General features: G+C 38.9%; 1 protein-coding gene across 2 annotated transcripts in view; it reads left to right on the forward strand.

Moving 5' to 3' along the window:
• TMEM164 (transmembrane protein 164) overlaps positions 1-17,567 on the forward strand; it is a 47,509-nt gene that overhangs the window by 10,477 nt on the left and 19,465 nt on the right. For both annotated transcript variants that reach the window (XM_064463359.1, XM_064463358.1), the window contains exons 3-4: positions 6,761-6,810; positions 8,499-8,565. In XM_064463359.1, coding sequence (XP_064319429.1) covers positions 6,761-6,810; positions 8,499-8,565 — 117 coding nt within the window. The remainder of the gene's footprint in view (positions 1-6,760; positions 6,811-8,498; positions 8,566-17,567) is intronic.

The raw sequence follows: 17,567 nt of genomic DNA on the forward strand, positions 1-17,567 counted from the left end.
ACTTGTTCTTTTCTTCCCCCACTACTGTTGGAATTGTCTTTTTAGTTTGTTCCTGATCAAACGATTTTATCTTTGTGTTATGCATGTTTGTCTCAGCAGGACTAAGACTCATAGAAAAAAAAGCCTTTCATGGCAAGTTTTGACTGCACCCTCTGCCTTGCTGCACTAACTGAAAAATAGCATCATTAAAATACTTCTGAAGGGAGCTCTTAGGTGTAATATTTTGTAAGGGCTTGGAATGTTTTGTAATCAAAACAACCTGGAGATCCAGCCGAGTCATAGAACAACCCGTGCCCCCAAAAAACAAAGGAAATATCAAATCGGTGAGCTGCCCTTCCGTAGAGTGCTCATGGAGTGAGCCAGTAACATTCGATGAATAGAATGGTATCCAGGCTTAGATGTTTTAAGAGGTGTTTTACTGCAGTTTAGTATCGCTGTTACACCCTTCAGTCCCATCCTTGTTGAACAAAAGATTGTGCATCTCTCTTGAGAATAGCTCTTGAGATTTTTACTAGTCTTGATTTTTGAAATGTTGATTACTAAAACTAGTGGTGGAATATGGCATCTTCGCATGTCAAACTAGGAGATATTAGGCAAATGAGAGAATTTGCAGCTGGGAAATAATTTTATGACAGTGGTCTCAAAGCTTTTGGAACCTGTAACATAACATAAATATAAACATCCTTGCCAGTACCTGAGAATTTTCCTGGACATAACTCCAGCATGTACCACAGCTTCTCATTTTAGGTATTTAATCAACTGTTTTTCAGATTTCTATTTTAGGCATGCCATGGCTCATAGTGACAGGCTGGGTAAAATGCTTGCAGGCATTCTAGTATAGTAGTTAGCTACAATAGGTCACTAATATATTTGGACCATATGTTAGAGTTTGTTTCTCAATATCTGAGTATGTTGGGGTTGCAGTAAGGCAGATTTAGTAGAACCATCTTACCTCATGACCTATTTTTTAAATTATTTTTTCTTTTTCTCCCTCCAAAAAAAGGAATCCATAACAAATGTTATGTAAAAGCACTGCTGGATTAAAAATGCACAATTATACAAATACAAAACCCTTTCCTTTCTTACTGTTTTGAATCCAGCAATACAGTTAAATGGAAAATAGGAAACCAGGTATGTTTGATGGTTTGTGTTCTTCACTTTTTTCCCCACCTCTTTATACAGATGCACTTGCCCATTGCTGAAGTCTGGATGTGCAAACTGTAAAAGAGGTTGTTTGAATAAAATTCTTTCCATATGAACTTAAAAAAAAATATCAAATAATGGAAACCTCCGACACCTCCAAGTTAATGGATAATTACAGCACAGGTGATGCTTGGAGTGCAAGAAGTGAAAATACTATTAGGGGTTAACACAGTGCATAGAGTTTAGGAAATTGGATTGTATTAAATGGAGGTCAGATTAAAGTTAACGTAGTTCTTTTTGGTTTTAGATTTTTTTCCACAATTCTGAAATTTGGGTACCTTTCCTTGTCATATTTTGGCAGTAGGAAAACAATATAATAAATAAAAAAACCTAACTTGCTGAAAAATACCAGCTCCGTATGGTTGATATTTAGCTGTTTTTCCATGCATGTGAGTTTGACTTTACCTAGAGGCACTATTGCAAGGTTAAGGAGTACATTTTTTTTTGGTGAATTCTGACTTCTAAAAATTAATTTATGATTTTTTTTTTTTAATCTATCCCCAGCTACCCAGTTCCTCTTTAACAGCAACATTTCCCTTTTTTGGCTATGCTTTCTTTTAGTGATTAAAAAGGGAGCGAACTTGCCAGGGACTTGTGGAGGGCCAATGTAATGCTTTGTGATACCTACCTATTGCTCTCTGGTTCGTCCTGCCAGGAAACCTAAAGGTAGGAAATGCATAGTCTGAAAGTATTATTTTTGGATTAGTGAGCAGATGAAGAGTTGCAAGTGCTTCTGAAGCCCTAGAGAATCCACCTCTCACACAATACCATGGGAATAGGAAGGGCTGCCTTTTATCTCTCTCTGCTTTTTATGTGGGCAGAGGCTGTGGAAGTAGCAGGGAAAGAAACCTTGTATTGACCTCCCTTAACAGTGGAGTGTATCCTAACAGACTTTGCTCTAGTCACTTCTTAAAGAGAACGTTTTATCTATAACCAAATGAAGAAATATTTCTCTCTAGGTCACATCTTCCTAGATCAAAAGATTAAAAATAACACTATATAGGTTTGTGGTCTTTCACATGATCCTGATTGTGATCAAAGAAGCTTTCTGCATAAGCTAATGCAATGTTACCTTCTTAAGGTCTTCAGAATAATCCTTTTACATGCAGGTTCTCCTACCTGCTACACTGGCACAAATAAGTAATACAATCAGATTTAAAGAAATAACGATCTCTGAAGTTTACTGAACTCAAAAGGTATTTCTTGGGAACCCCATCCAATACTGAATGACAGGGTTGCACAAGTTTCTCTTAAAATTTTTTTAAAAATATACTATTACAGGTGGAAAAATACCATCCTTTTCTTTTTGCCTTCCAGTCCGTCCCAGACCTGTCTATCATTTGGAGCTTTCTCATCTTAGTGCACGGTTGGAAGAGGGGAATGTGGAAGAGACTGATTTGCCTGGTCCTGGGTTAGTTTGGAGCATCCATGAGTTCAGTCTCTTTAAGATCTTGTCTCAGCGAAGGAACAGTTAAGCAGTGCAATCCTGTACGTTACAGATTCCAAATTGTAACAGCCCTGCTGATCCATCATGTGTTGTGCTGTGACCTTTGTATTTAGGCTTATGCAGGGGGGTGCTGGCCATGTGGTTCTTCATGCCAGAAATATTTCCCATGGGGATGGACACTGATATTTATGGTCTTCAGGAGCAATTATGAAGTAGGTTGACAGAATTTCTGACTTTTCATCTGGGTCCTCGAAGTGAACTTCTTGGTGGTTGGACTCGATGATCTTAAGGGTATTTTCCAACCTTAACAATTCTGTGATTCTATGATTCAGTTTGCGAATTGACCAGTGTTGCAAGTTTCTTTGCAGTTTATTGCCTGAGAACAACTGTAGAATCTTCTGTGCTGGTGAAAGACTCGGACATCCCGACTCACAATATTGCCCCCACCTAGGACTTGTTATCTCTACGTTTTGTCAATGCCACTCATGATTTTGTACCCTCTGTTTCCCCTCGCTCTAATTAGCCTATGGTCTGTCACAGATTGAAGAGTCTTAGTGTCTTAAATCAATTAATGTATGGAAGATGTTCTATACTTTTTGATCATTCTTGTGGACCTCCATAACCCTTTTCTAAATCTGCCTGTTTGTTTTCTTTTTAGAGAGAGAGAGGCTAAAGGGGACGGGAATGATCAGAACTGTGCCCAGAATTCAGCCTATCAGATGATGTATATTTTATAGCTTATTTTCCCCTCCTGAAATAGTTACTTTTGTACATTTTGGATTTCAGATTAATTCTTTTGTCCTCCTTTTCATTTGTAACACAAATGTAACATGTAACAGATCTGACAGAATAAGGAGGGACATTGAAGTTGTTCCGTAGTGTTTCTTCTAAATTGAAAGTTTAGTTATTCTGCCTTGAGCAAGGAAAAGCCTACTTCAGTGTGCTTTAAAATACACGCTGGCCTGTTCGCACTAGAACTGCGCAATGTGCCAGAGAAGGGGCCTAACATCTGTGCTAGCAGAGCGCGTAAAACCTTGAGAGTTCCAGCAGGAAAACAGAGGCTGGTAACTCTTCACAGCCATGCTGCTAATTTAATATGACATTGTTTGGTTTATAAAACATAGCTGTTTCCTCCTGCAAGGCAAAGAATTTAATTTCCAGTGTGACAGTGAAATGTAATATGATTATGGGCTAAGTATGTGAACACTTGCGGTAGAGCTTGTGAGCTTGTCTGCTGTGAACTAGATATTTTAAGACTGCTAATTACTCTGAGCTGAATGATGACACTCTCGGTAATGTTTCAATCTACTCAGTGATACAGTTCTTTTGAAAATCAGATACAAGGGTGTCCTGTAAAACATCCTTTTTAAGAAGTTGGGGTTTATTTATCATGGGAAGTATTTACATATTTAGAGAGAAAGTGCTTGATATTAAACTGCTGAAGTGGAAACATTTTAAGAACTCTTCCATTATCCTAAAGTTTTAACATAAACATTCTAGTTATGATTGCTGCCATAAAAATGGAGGTCAGGCTTTTTTCTGAAAGATCCCTCACAACAGAGGGACTTGCCTGCTTAAAAATATAAAATATTTACTTTTCCTTCATCTGTTCCTGAAACTGTTTCTTGCAGTAGAGTTGACTTAAAAATAAGCAGCTGTGAAACTTCTTTCTCTTTGCCTGTCTCCATGCTGGTGAAGTGTTTGAGGTTGGTATGTCCCTCTCAGTCTTTGTAACAGCACCATCCTTTTTTGATAATACCTATCTTTTATCATGGTGGTGAGAATCACACAGTACTTGCACTGTCTTATACAGTACAGACTTGTGCGGTAGTTTTTGCTCTACCATGTGGTAGTTGGAGCACTCTGCTGTCTGTCAGGAAAAGAAATGACTGGTGTGATTAAGACATATTTCTGGCTTGATTATTTTGCGGATATAGGGGAAAGGTCAATCTGGCTTGGTTTTGGTGGGGGTTGTTTGTTTGTTTTAAGCTTTAGGAAAGAAAAAGAAAAAATTCTGTATTGGAAGAACACAGTTTTTTCCATGAAGGTATGAACTATGCTTCAAAAGTAACGTCTCCTGTCAGATTCCTGAATTTAAGGAAATCATAAAATAATCTGAGTTTCGAACTCTGAATGAACTAGTGAGACAAAACACCCTATCTCCTTTTGCTAACCTACAACATAGAATGTTTAAAAAGTTTGACTAATGCATACAAGTAGCATGGGGAAAAATAGTTGTTATAAGACACCTGTAGAAGATATTTATGGTCTCCAAAGAAGGGAAAATGTAGTCCACAATTCAAGGAACTTCAGTTTAGTTAGTAAACAGTTTGTTGCAAAAATATGCAATGATGGAATCGTGAAGCATAATTGTTAAACACTTATTCCCAGAAGCCATATGGGCCTTATGTGCAAGGTGATGTATAGATACCTCCTAAGATTTTTCTGGCATATACTTTCTTCTTTTCTTTTTTCTTACCACAAAAGGCATGCGTTAGTGGATTGTCATCATGCATCTGTTTTGTCCTCTTCTTTAACCTGCCCAGATGAGTTGGAATTCCTTGCTTTTTAAATACAAGACCTAAGAGAAACTCTGATTGGATTTTAACAGTATTCACTAAGAAAATGTCTTGGGGTACATTCAGTTAAATTTAATTGCTGCCTCTTTCTTGCTGTGTCTTTATTACAGTTCTGTATGACTTAGGAAAAACGATTTGTGTGTGTGCATGTTCTAAACTGTTATTGAGACTGACTAGAATTAAGCATTCAAGTAAGTGGATCAGAGAAATGGCTGTATATTAAGGACTTGCACTGTAAGTAAAATATTTGGAATTTGTACATGTATTTGTTTGGCAATGACAGTAAGCCCCTTTTACACACAAGAGCTCAGTAGAGTGATTTAGGCATCAACATTTCTGATGTGGCTGCAGCAAGTACATGATCAGGTGGTAACGAATTTTAATGTACATCAGAGGGCTCTTCCCAGCCCTGCAATGCTTCAAAGAAACATGTTTGGTTAATTGTCTAATCTTGTCCACAAAGCAGATGTATTCTCCAGATGTTGTCACTTGTATTGATTTAATGACAACTTGTTTAGTAAGTTGGCAGTGAAATAATCTATTGTGAATTTATTTTAACAGCAGTAAAAAGTGTGATCCATTTTTTCCCCGAAATACTTTTTATCAGACAGTAGGCCAAAGTCTTATCTCTGCAGTAGTGGACAATATAAGGAATAGGATTTTTATCACTAAACACTTATGTAGCAATCTCTCTGTATCTAGAGTAAGACTTACTGATACAAAGTACTTTAAGTTGCTGTGAGAGGTTTTGGACAGCAGTATCAAAAGATGGTGGTTATCCTCTAAATTTACATGAGGCATTGTTGCAAATCAACAATGCTTTATTATATAAAAATTTCAGTCAGGTCCTATTTATGGTAGGAGTGTGGCCTATATAGGAAAAACTACGAATTGTATTCAGTTACTTTTGGTCTTGTGAGACAGGTAGCTAATAATTGATGAAATTTTTACAGTACTTTAAAAACCACTTTCTCGAGTGTGGCAATGGACATATTTAAAGATGACTGCTGAGCTTATGTATAGAGCAAATACTCAGGTGGCCCTATTTTGGGACGTATTAAGAGGCTTTTAGAGACAGCCATCTCACATGAGATCTTCAAGAGCTGGGTCATGTGCTGCTAAAGTGAAGGCAAGTATTGCCGTTGTAAATGCTTGGGCTTTAGCACAGCAAGGACCTTACCATGATTGAGGGCTGAGAGCGCTGCGGTAGTAAAATGGTTGGTAATACAGTAATCTGCTTTATGGGAGACCTTTTATAATGACAATATCAGAAGCTAGAATTTGACTTGTTTCTCAGGCATGGGCAGAAGCCGAACCCTAGGTGCTGCTTGTACCACTTTAATCCTTTTATATATAGGTAATGTGAGACCTTTTAATTTGTTGAAGATGTTTAGTCTTTCCTAGCTCTGCTGTAAAACAGTTCTGCCTGTTAGAAATGATTTGTGACATACAGAACTGGGAAAGAAGGCTATAGAAAATGGAGACTAAAAGAGGTCATATCATTAATTTAAATTTGTTTCTAACATTTCAGATTTTTCTTCTTGCCTGTCCTCCATGCCGGATTGCAATGATTCTCTTCAGGTAATGCCTCTTCCCTACTGTATTTCTGTCTTTTTGCATAATGTATTTTAGTAGTTAATCACAGCTTAAGTCATAAAATATTAAGATATCTATTCAGTTGGAAAGGCATATTGATTGGGTTGAAAAATGACACCTTGAAAAGGGTCAGGGCTTAAATTGTGGGTGTTAAGCCATACCCTTGGCTCTTCTGTACTGGTGGTTTTGGCCTCGCTAAGTAACGTGAACGAGCGCAGGCACAGATGAGAGTGCAGGCATCTTTCTACAGATTAACACATGGGCTTGTGTAATTTATGTCATGTGCCTTGTACCTTTTTATTATCCTCACCAAAAATTAGTAACTGGGCTTCATTGGACGTCATGTGTACAGTAAGGGTCTAGTTCTAAAACTGCAGATACAAGTTAAATAGTGAAAGCAAATTCTTGCTGACTTTGGATATTTCTCAAACCTATGCAATCTTTTCTAAAATGTTCCGTATCGTTACTAACTTTAGGAAGCAGAATTGTTTCTCATGTGCAGGAAGCTCTGATGGGCTACTGCAGTAGAGTCCAGTAAGCAGCTAAGGGGTGTAACTGGTCGTATTGTGGGCAGGGTCGCGGGACTTCCCAGGCGGAATGGTAGTCAGGACCATAGTGACAGTTAACACAGCTCTTTCTTGTCTTAGTCTAGGCAGTGACTGGAAGAGTGATGCTGGGGGAATGCCTCATGAATTATTTTGGAACTGTTACTGCCTGTCTGCAAGTTTTTCCTGCTGTTCCCTATTTGGGCAGGGAGTAGGCTGAATACAGAGATACTGTGTTAATGCCTCCTTCTCGGAGAGCGTGAAAAGTGTGTCTGGTGTCCAGGCAATCCTGGATTTACTCTGCATTTGTAAAAGGCTGGTTGCGGAGCAGAGGCCACAATGTTTGTTGTTTCTCAGAATGAGCCTTTCTGTTTTCTAACACCTTGACAGCATATAAATCACGCTTAGAAAAACTGTTTTGAAATTGTAATACCTTCCCCCACCTCAAGTTACTGTTGAATTCCTAGCAGTTTATGACAGGCAGTGGTTGTAGACAGTTTATTCTTTGCTTAGTGTCTTATGTAAAATAGACTGAAACAGTACTGATGCTATTTTTGTGTTTTTGTGATGCAGCAGTCGTTCAGAAGAAGATGGCCGAAAGCTGTACAAAATGCAATATTATAATACTACTTTCCTGCCTTATTCTTTGTTTAGAACTTGCTGTTGCATTTTGACAAATGTAATTCTTCTTTTATTTAAGAGACTTCTTCCAAATTCCTGAAGCTTTACTTTGAAGCTGTACATTTATAGAGTTAGACAGGAGTAAAAACCTGTATCAAATAGGGTATTTTAAGCTTTGAAAGATAAATGAACAGCAAAATTCCAACTATTTAGCAGCTTGCATCATGAACAGGATTAACAGAAACGGGCAGTCCAGGCTTTCTAGGAATCCAAAGCTCATTATAGAAAGCAGTCCTACGTTAAGAAGTTATTTAAAGAAAGGTTTTTGTCCTGGTTGTTGCATTTAACAGTATCTGGTTATTGCATTTAACAGTGGCTTTATTCAAATTTAAGCCAAAAGAATTTTCTTAAATCTCTTACTTTTACTGAAGAGATACTACACAAAATATGTGAAAACATTGTGTTTTATTTCCATTTGTGAAAATAATACCACATCTCTTTTCTAAGGTTGCAGATGCATATGCTGAATGGGGCCCTCTTGGCATTGCTGTTTCCTGTTGTTAATACACGCCTGGTGAGTGTACTGTACCTTTCCTCTTCCTCTTTTATTTATTTCTGAAAGATTTTCTTTGGAAAGGTGTTTTTGCTTTGTTTGGCCTTAAAATGAACTTTAAATCAGGCTGCAGGTTCCTGGTACAGGTTACTAAAATGCAGCCAAAACACCAGTCTTGGATTTATTTTTTTGGTGTGTGTTTATAAACCAGTGTGGAAAGCAAACACTGCTGTATTGGAAGTGTAGAAAAAAATACTTTGTCAATTCCATTCTAGCCTTTAAATGGAGGGAATACTTAATGGCTTTGAAAGAGGCTTTCACAGGTTAGCGTTGTGGCCTGTGGTCACAATGCAGTTTCAGGATTTTCAGACAATATGTAAATGTAAGATTCCTTAGGCACGGAAAATGCCAAATGTTGTTGGTGGCTGCCATCCCCTCTCTTCCCCAGATTAGGCACAGCAGGTTTCTTTTCTCCATCCAAGATTTCAAATCTGTTATGAAACTCCTGTCTCCCAGATAAAAAAATCAGCCTGTTGGTGTCCTCAGTAAGAGTCTTAAAGGTGTCGAGAGTTAATGGTAAGAAAAGTTGTCCTGAGTCTGAGCCGTATGAAATATTTCTATGGATCATTTTCAAAAGCTGTTATGCATGCACGTGTAGGGGGTGTGTGTATGTGCATGGACGCCTACATGCTTGTTCATTTTTTTGTCATTTGACTCGTGCAAAAATCTGTGGTTGCTGTTATTTAAGTGTCTGTTTTAAGATAGAGTTCACTTTAAGTTTGCTTATGTGTTTGTGGTGTTTGGATAAAGTACTCATATCTATATCCATATAGCATGTGAATTAATTATATCATTAACAAATTTGTTGTGGACTTCAGACTCCATTACAAATCTCATTAGTGGCTCTCCGTGTGCAAATCTGGACTGCCTTAATAAGATTAAGTATCAAAATCTGCATCAGTGTTGAACTGTATGGATGATATGCTGTGTTGACTGGCCACACTGGTAGCTAGGAGACCTGAATATTATGGGCTTGTAAATGGTTTCTTTTTCCCTCTTTAAGACACTAAAATTTTGCACTGGGACAGTTTAATTACTACAGAGAGGATAATACATCTGTAGATTTTTACATGTTAAAATTAGTCTTCCATGAAGCATGACACATACATGCACAGGAGGTTGGATCATATTTTTCAGATTTGAGAGGATTTAGTAGTGTAATATAACCCTAGAGTGCTTTCAAGATTTACATTGGCCTTCCTGATCTGGTAACTGCAGATCTTCTTTTCTAAACTCTAACAGCTTATGTGCAGAGTGCAATTATATTTTAATAAAACTTGATACTGCTGAAGGGACATCAAATGAATAAAAGTGTGTTTTCCTGATAAGGAGAACTCTTTATTTTGTATTTCCAACTATCTAGTTTTTAAGTAAATATAAACTTTAGCACAACAGAATTATTTTTCTGAGTAACCTTCTAAGGAAAAAACGTTGAAATATTTAGTAAATCTTTAGCTCGTATTTTCTCTGCCATTATCATAGATCTCATTCATATTAGGGCAGTGGTGATTAAACAGGAAAAATACAAACTACTTATAAAATTCTCTCCTTAATTAAAGATGGAGGAGCCAAAGGATAATGTCCAAGAGCAAATATTTTTGGAATAAATACAATTTAGGATATTTTTGGTCCAACAGCTGCTTGCTAGGCTGTTCCCTTTTCAGTGTTTCTTCTGGCACAAGATAATGTGGGTGATGTTTTAAAGCACTGCTGTTTTGACCCAGATTCTCTTGTGGTAGACACACGTTGTACTCTGCAACTGTTGCTGTAGTTATTTACGCTGACGTTGTCCTGAAAGCAATAAATGTCTCCTAAAACTTAGCAGGAAGTTCAAAAAATGACAATAATTTTGTCCGTGCTGTCTGCTCTGGTTTGTAGTATCTAAGTGAAAAACTTTCGATTCAGTTGAGAATTGGAAATTAAGAAGTTGAGGCATAGAGACACAACATTTCATGATATGTTAAGACATATTTTAGTGTGCACGTTTCATACAAAAATTTTGGATGCTGAGTTGCACCTGTAAACAGATGTAATAAATAGCATTTGAGACAAAGAGCTTGAAAAATTAGGCGCCTAACCCAGCTATTAATTTAGAAGTGAGGAGAGCGATGTTGTCTAGGGCAGAGTTTTGAGGTCAGTGGGAACGGGCAAGCAGGAGACTATCACCTCCCATCACTTTGAGAGGTTGTACCAAACCGATGTATTGCCCTAAGCACTGAAATGCCTTGCTGTTACCTTTCACAGTGTAAAATGTGATCTATCCTTATGAGTTATTTGATATACAGCCGCATGTTGTCTTGCTGTAGGTAGTTTCCATTGTCTTCAGCTGACATTCTCCTAAATCTCCCTCTTCCACCTGGATTGCCTGCTAGTTATCTTGCAGCAGCAGATGATTACTGCAAAAGAGCTGCAGCCTCTGTTGGGAGAAGGCTGCTAATTTAGCACGTTCAGCAGTAGGCATGTACATTCTAGCTAGTAAACTGTGTATCATTATGGCGTTGCAAGCAGTGAGATGCAGGAGGAAAACATTAGATGTTCCTTTTCATTTGTACATATAAATAACTGGAACAGGGCAAGAGGCAGAAGATGCAGAATGAAAGATAATTAGCAGCTGATGATGGATGTTTGTTCAGGAACTCAGTGGCAGGGTTTTGGTTCTCAGTGTTAACCTGTTCAAAATAATTTCCAGAACGCCTCTCACAATATTTTGTGGCGCAGTCTGTTAGGGTCACATATTTTTGCTACCAGTTACATTACTTAATGCATTGCAAATATCCTTTTTGTATATATGATTCAATGCTAAAAAGAAATTTTTGGAAGCTTCTAGCATAACTTGACATCTTCCATTGTCTTGTAATGTACGTATTAAATTATTTTAGAACCTCAGTCATTTCAAAACTATTCTTAAGTGCTTGTCTGTTGCCAGTGGAATGGAGAGTTGAGATATTCATTGAAACTACAGCAGAAAGTGTCTGCTTTCTGTTATTTTAACCTTTCAGTGACACTATACTTACGAAAAATCTTGTTGGACTGTAATGGGCACCTGGGAAAGTGTGGGTTGTTTTTTTTTTTTAAAAAAAGTAGTCGGAAAGATCAGGTCAGTCTATTCTGTTCTTTTCCTGCCTTGGCGTGGTGTCGAGGTGCCAGCAATTAAGTCTTGAGCAACAGATGCACCCGCTTGTATTTATTTGGCAACTAATATACCAGTTTTGCAAAAGTATCTGCAATGTGCTGATGGAGTTATTTTTCGTGCATTCAGTAATCATTGCATAAAGACAGAACAGTTAGTTTCTTATTCAGTTAATGTTTGTGAGTTCTTACTACCCTTTCAGAAATAAAGGGTATTTTAATTTTATCTCATAATTTCCTTCTTTTATCATGATGCAAATCATTCTTGGTCAGCATTAATAATTCACATGGAAAACAGGCTAATCTTTTATGACCTTTAAGTAAATATAGAAGATGCTGCTGAGGGAGTGAGAACATTAGGTTCCAAAGTGGGACCCTAGAAAGGCATAAGATGATATACAGGAGTAGAAAGATTTCTTTTTACTCTGTATTTATATGATAACCTAGTTACCCAAGTAAATTCATCTAACTGCCACAAAGACTTGGAAGTGTTTGGAGGGTAACTGTCTTTGTTTAACCTTTCATATTGCATGAATCAAATTTTAAAGGAAACTCTTTCCACTGGTTTAAAAGTGGGGTTTTTTTTGCAAGCTGACGACCTGAAAATGTTCATATAGATAAAGTAAAAAACAGGACATGTCCCAGAGGTGTTGGACTTCCTGTCTCTGCTCACCCAGCTGAGATGGTGCAGTTTTAATGTTTCCAGAAGCTGCTGTATTCTATTATTAGAACTATTTGGCTTGAGAGGTACGCATTCTAAATCTGTGTTAGGAACAGAACCATACTCTGAGTAGTACTTCCAGTGCACTCTCTGTAGCGCCTCTGATCATTGCCTGCTGCATTTCTGTTGGCTGTTAAGGTAATAATTCACTGTACTAAATAGAAAGCCTGAAACACCTGTCCTACACAGTAAAATGGAGTAGGTTATGGCAGCACATTATGTCATATCTCAGTTGGCTTAATCTAACAGAACAGTTGTACATTGGGGGCTGTTGGAGATTGGGCCTTGGTTGCTGGTGGATGCTAAAGCCAAGGTTTTTGCATCCTTTGGCCGTTATCTATGCTATGTGCATTGAAATGGTATGGGTGTGTAAGCGGAGTATACAGTCACACTGTTGTTCGGTAATGTAAACCTAACTTCTGCTGGTGGTGATAAGAAGTCCTAGTATTATCTCCAGAGGAACTGGAAAAATACTGTTTCTGAAATTGGTCTTATTGACGTCATAACTTCTGTTTTTAGGCTTGACTCTACAAATGCCTGATAGTGTCCATTGCGCCATTCATGTGAGCTAGTTATATTGAATTGAGTTAAATCAAAGTCAGTGGTGTCTTTTTATGAGACACAGTAAACATCAAACATAGTGTTAGTCAAATACTCAAAATACTGGTAAAAGTCAAAACAAATGCATTCAGCTGAGATCAGCAGTGCACTGAACAGTGCCTTCTCCTGATTTTCCTGGTGAACATCGTCCTCTGTAGTGACAGGCCAAGTGTTGTGGTTTAACCCCAGCCAGCAGCTCTGCCCCACGCAGCTGCTCACTCGCCTCCCCCCGGTGGGGTGGGGGAGAGAATCGGAAGGGTAAAAGTGAGAAAGCTCGTCGGGTGAGATAAAGACAGTTTAACAGGTAAAGCAAAACCCGTGCACACAAGCAAACAAAATGAGGAATTCATGCCGCCCTTCCCACAGGCAGGCAGGTGCTCAGCCACCCCCAGAAGATCAGGGCTCCATCACGCGTAACGGTGGCTTGGGAAGACAAACACCATCGATGTCCCCCCCTTCCCCCAGCTCTATATGCTGAGCATGACGCCATGTGGTGTGGGACATCCCTGGAGTCAGCTGGGGTCACTGTCCCAGCCATGTCCCCTCCCAGCTCCTTGTGCACCTCCAGCTCCTCACTGGTGGGGTGGGGTGAGGGGCAGAAAAGGCCTTGGCTCTGTGCAAGCCCTGCTCAGCAGGAATGAAAACATCCCCTTGTTATCAACACTGTTTCCAGCACAACTCCAAAACACAGCCCAACCAGCTACTATGAAGAAAATTAACCCTATCCCAGCCAAAACCAGCACATTAAGAAAAAAATTATCTTAAAATTTGCCAGAATTTGGGTATGTTGTGAGTTGGAATCCTGGGGCCATGCCCTAGCTGGATTTTCTGTAACTCATACTAGTGAAAATACATCCCTGTTTCTTGTTTTGTTAGGTTCTCGTCCCCTCCACCCTTGTAGCAGAATATTATTCTAGTCCTGTGTTCTACTCTTCATTCTACAGACTCAGCACAAGAGATGCTCTTTATAAACTCTTGAGTTATAGGTCTCTTGTGCAAATGCTGCCTTTGGTAGCAGGTGCAGATTCTGATTCTTTCCCCCTGTATATGCCCCACCCTAACAGGATTAATTGAAAATGAGAACTAAATAAAATTCATCCATAAAACTGATCAATTAATGTTACTTTAAGGGAATTATAATTCCCTGCACTGACTGGATTGTGCTGGGAAGGTGGCTACTGGTTGAGACACCTTGAAACAGAGGTTGTGAATTGGGATTGATCAATATGTGGTCATATCCATTTCAGACAAGGGGGTGTACGGCAGGAAATCGGAATGAAACACACTGCCCTAAAAATATAATGGAAAGGAATTGTTGCAAATAAAATCTGGGATGCTGCTTTAGACTGTCATGCAGCTGGGTGACAGCCCTGCTACCCCTTTATTTCATGGGACTTGGCTGTTGGCATTAATGCCGATAGTCACATAAATTGTTTTCTTGGTTTACTTGTTCCCAATATCCAAATTATATGGGAATGTCTCTTCTGATCTATGCCAGATGCATAAGCTGGTGCTGGAGCTGTAACAGTGCCTGAATAGTGTAGCATTAACTTAAGCATGGGTCAGCTTCTTTGCTGTTTGCCAGTTTGGATGTATGCTGGGGAAATGACTCCTGGTAAGACTGGAAATAGTCTGTTTTCCAAATGCCACTTGTGTTTCGGTTTTAGTTTGTGGTGTTTTCTTTTAAGTCTTCATGTCTGCTTTTAGAATGTTCTTCTAAGCTTCTCTGGCAGCTGTTTCTTCACTGCCAAATAAGCAATTAATTTCGCAGCGTATTTAGGATTGTGATAGCAACCAGTACGTTACGTGCGCCTTGTAGCTGTTTGCCCCATGATTTTTGTATTGTATAGCTTTATATAGGTTCTTCCTCTCTGTTGTTTAATGTGTTCTGTGGTCTGCTTTGTGGGTAAAAAGAAAAAACCTACATTTCTAGTTTAGTTTCCTAAACATAATCAGTAATGAAAGAAATAGTACTTATTATACCTTATGAATCCAAGTTACTGATTGCGTTTAAGCAGGTGACTGGTACAGAATGACATTTGATGTTCACTAGATTCCATGCTAGATGTGCTGCAGAAAAGACAGGAATCTGGGAGTTAAATTCCTTCTATTCCTTTTTCTGCCATACTCTGCAGTCCTTGTAGAGGATGATGGAGGGAGAACTCTTGCACAGTACAGTGCTTGAGCTGTTGTTGCAAATATCAGGCCAAGGTATAAATAATTAATGGTGGGAGGAATACTGCTTTCAGAGCAAAGTAGTAACCTCCTAGCCCACTGAAAACCAACTGCTGTGTCTAAGTGGATTTAAACTAGTATTGTGTGCCATGCTTTTTTGGGGTGAAACCCTCACCTGACTATCTGACTTTTGGATTCAACTCTACTGCGTCTTGAAGAGATTTTTCTAAAGCTTAGTGCAGTCAATGGGAAGACCTAGCTGTCCGCTTAGGGCAGCAGCTGGTTTAAATTAGGACATCAAGTATGTGCTCAGAGGACTGCTGTTGTTGGCTGTCACTCTGCTCAGAGGTGCAAAGGTGAGCTCTAACCCTTTGTGATACACTCCTTTCCACAGTCTTGCAAGCAATGTAAGCAGCTGCTAGCAGTTAGCTAGACTAGTAAAACTGTACGTAAGTTACCTGATCCCGGGGTGGAGGTCTGCTGCCTGCTCACTGTTCTTGGTACTTTCCAGAGGGCCTTCAGCATGTGTCCAGGGAACGTGGTGCTTTTGAATCTGCATCATACCAGGCTGAGGTAGGCGCCTGAAGCACACATGGCTGCTTTGAGCCAAGCTCTTCCTGGAGGAACAAAACACCATTTATTTTTCTAACAGAAACTTCATTACAAAATGTAAAAAGTGATAGTCTCAAGATTCCTGTCCAGAGTACTTTGTTTGCGTGTTTTGATCTAGTATGTTAGAAGAATTGTGTATGTCAGTATTAGTTGAGTGTGTTTTGAAACATACGTGATTTTATACCCATGTTAAAACCTATGAATAGGTGAAGCAGCTTTACTTTGCCACAAGTAAATCTTTAAAGGAGAAAAAATTATGTATTGTCTTGAGTACAGAATAGCCTGTCCTATGTATTCATGTGCACTGTTAAGGGAGCCTAGACTATAATTTAGTAGAAGAAATAGGTAATTTGTCCCTTTGTTTTGTACCATTAGTTGTTTTAAGAGTCTCAGTAAGGAAACAAGATGAAATGCAGGAAGAGTGAATCTGGCAGCTTGTAAGGGAGGCAGGAGTTTAGTACAAAAAAAAAAAAGGCAAATAAATGACAATTAATATACAGAGTTCAGATGACTCTATCTTGGTAACAAATATCCAGTGATTCTGAATCTCTGTGGGCACAGGTGTGGCTGAATAAATGTGCCATGAACATCATTGGTTTGTTACTAGGGTAATACTGCTCTTCAGAGTGGCTGTTGGGTTTCCACAGTGGCATCCAACAGGAGAGGACAAGTCTCTTGGGGCCCATGAAGTGGGTCCACTTTGGAGATTGTTGGAGTCTGGCTTTAAATACATGTGGCCTTCAGGGGTGCCTATGATCAAATATAATTAGAGGCACCAACTCAATATTTTGACTTACCTTGATCTGTAAGTGTTGCTTTGATTTTTTTTTTTAATTATTTTTTTTTAAATTTCTCAAGCTTTACCACTTGCTGAAGTGAACCTCTTTCACAAAGAGGTTCTTCAAATCCTAGACTGATGGGTAATCCCTTCTGCCTTGTCTTCACCTGCAGTTTCTCTTTGCATATAGAAGGTACCTATCTGCTATCTGTGAGAGAGTCTTTTATTGAATAAACCTATTTATAGACAAGACCTTTAGAGCTAGGTGAGTCAGTTGCTCCGTACAACTTTATAGTTCATCTTGTGTGTTTGTTCTTTTTCAGTTTGTTGTAGCCTGGCTGTACAACTTGAGTGCTTGGTTGTACAGAAATTCTGCTTTTGAAGCTCTATACCAGGAAATGCACTTGCATAATTCGCCAGGCTTCAGAACAAGCAATCTTTTCTAGAGAAAAAAGATGTTTTGTTTACACACACAAAAAATACTGTTAGCGCTACTGCAGCAGAACAACTGCCACTCTGTTCTCAGAAGTGTCCTGAGCGTGGTGTTTGTGTAACTGGCCCTCACAACTCTGCCGAGTGTAGAAGCCCTTATGAAACCACGGATACTAAATAGAGAACGCTCCTTGGCAGGAGTGAGTGCCTCACGTTGTGTTGTTTATATCAGGAGCTATTGTTTCCTGAAGTGTGCCTGTCCAGCTGGGGGAGGTACAGTCTTTTCTCCAGTTTGGAAAACTGCTTTAGCCTCTTTCCAAATAATTTTGATTCCCTGGCTTTGCCCTCTGTCGTTCAAAAAGCAACAGCAGAAAAGGTTCAGATTCAGGAAACCTCAAAACTTCCATGAAGTTCTTGCTTTTGCATACTGTTATCTTGCTTGGTTTTATGTTTTGAAACAAAGTACTTGGAATAAAATAACCCAGCAGCTTGTATGGAAGATTTTGTTAGCTTAGT

The sequence above is a fragment of the Phalacrocorax carbo genome, chromosome 11 (assembly GCF_963921805.1).
Source record: "Phalacrocorax carbo chromosome 11, bPhaCar2.1, whole genome shotgun sequence".
Classification (NCBI taxonomy): Eukaryota; Metazoa; Chordata; class Aves; order Suliformes; family Phalacrocoracidae; genus Phalacrocorax; species Phalacrocorax carbo.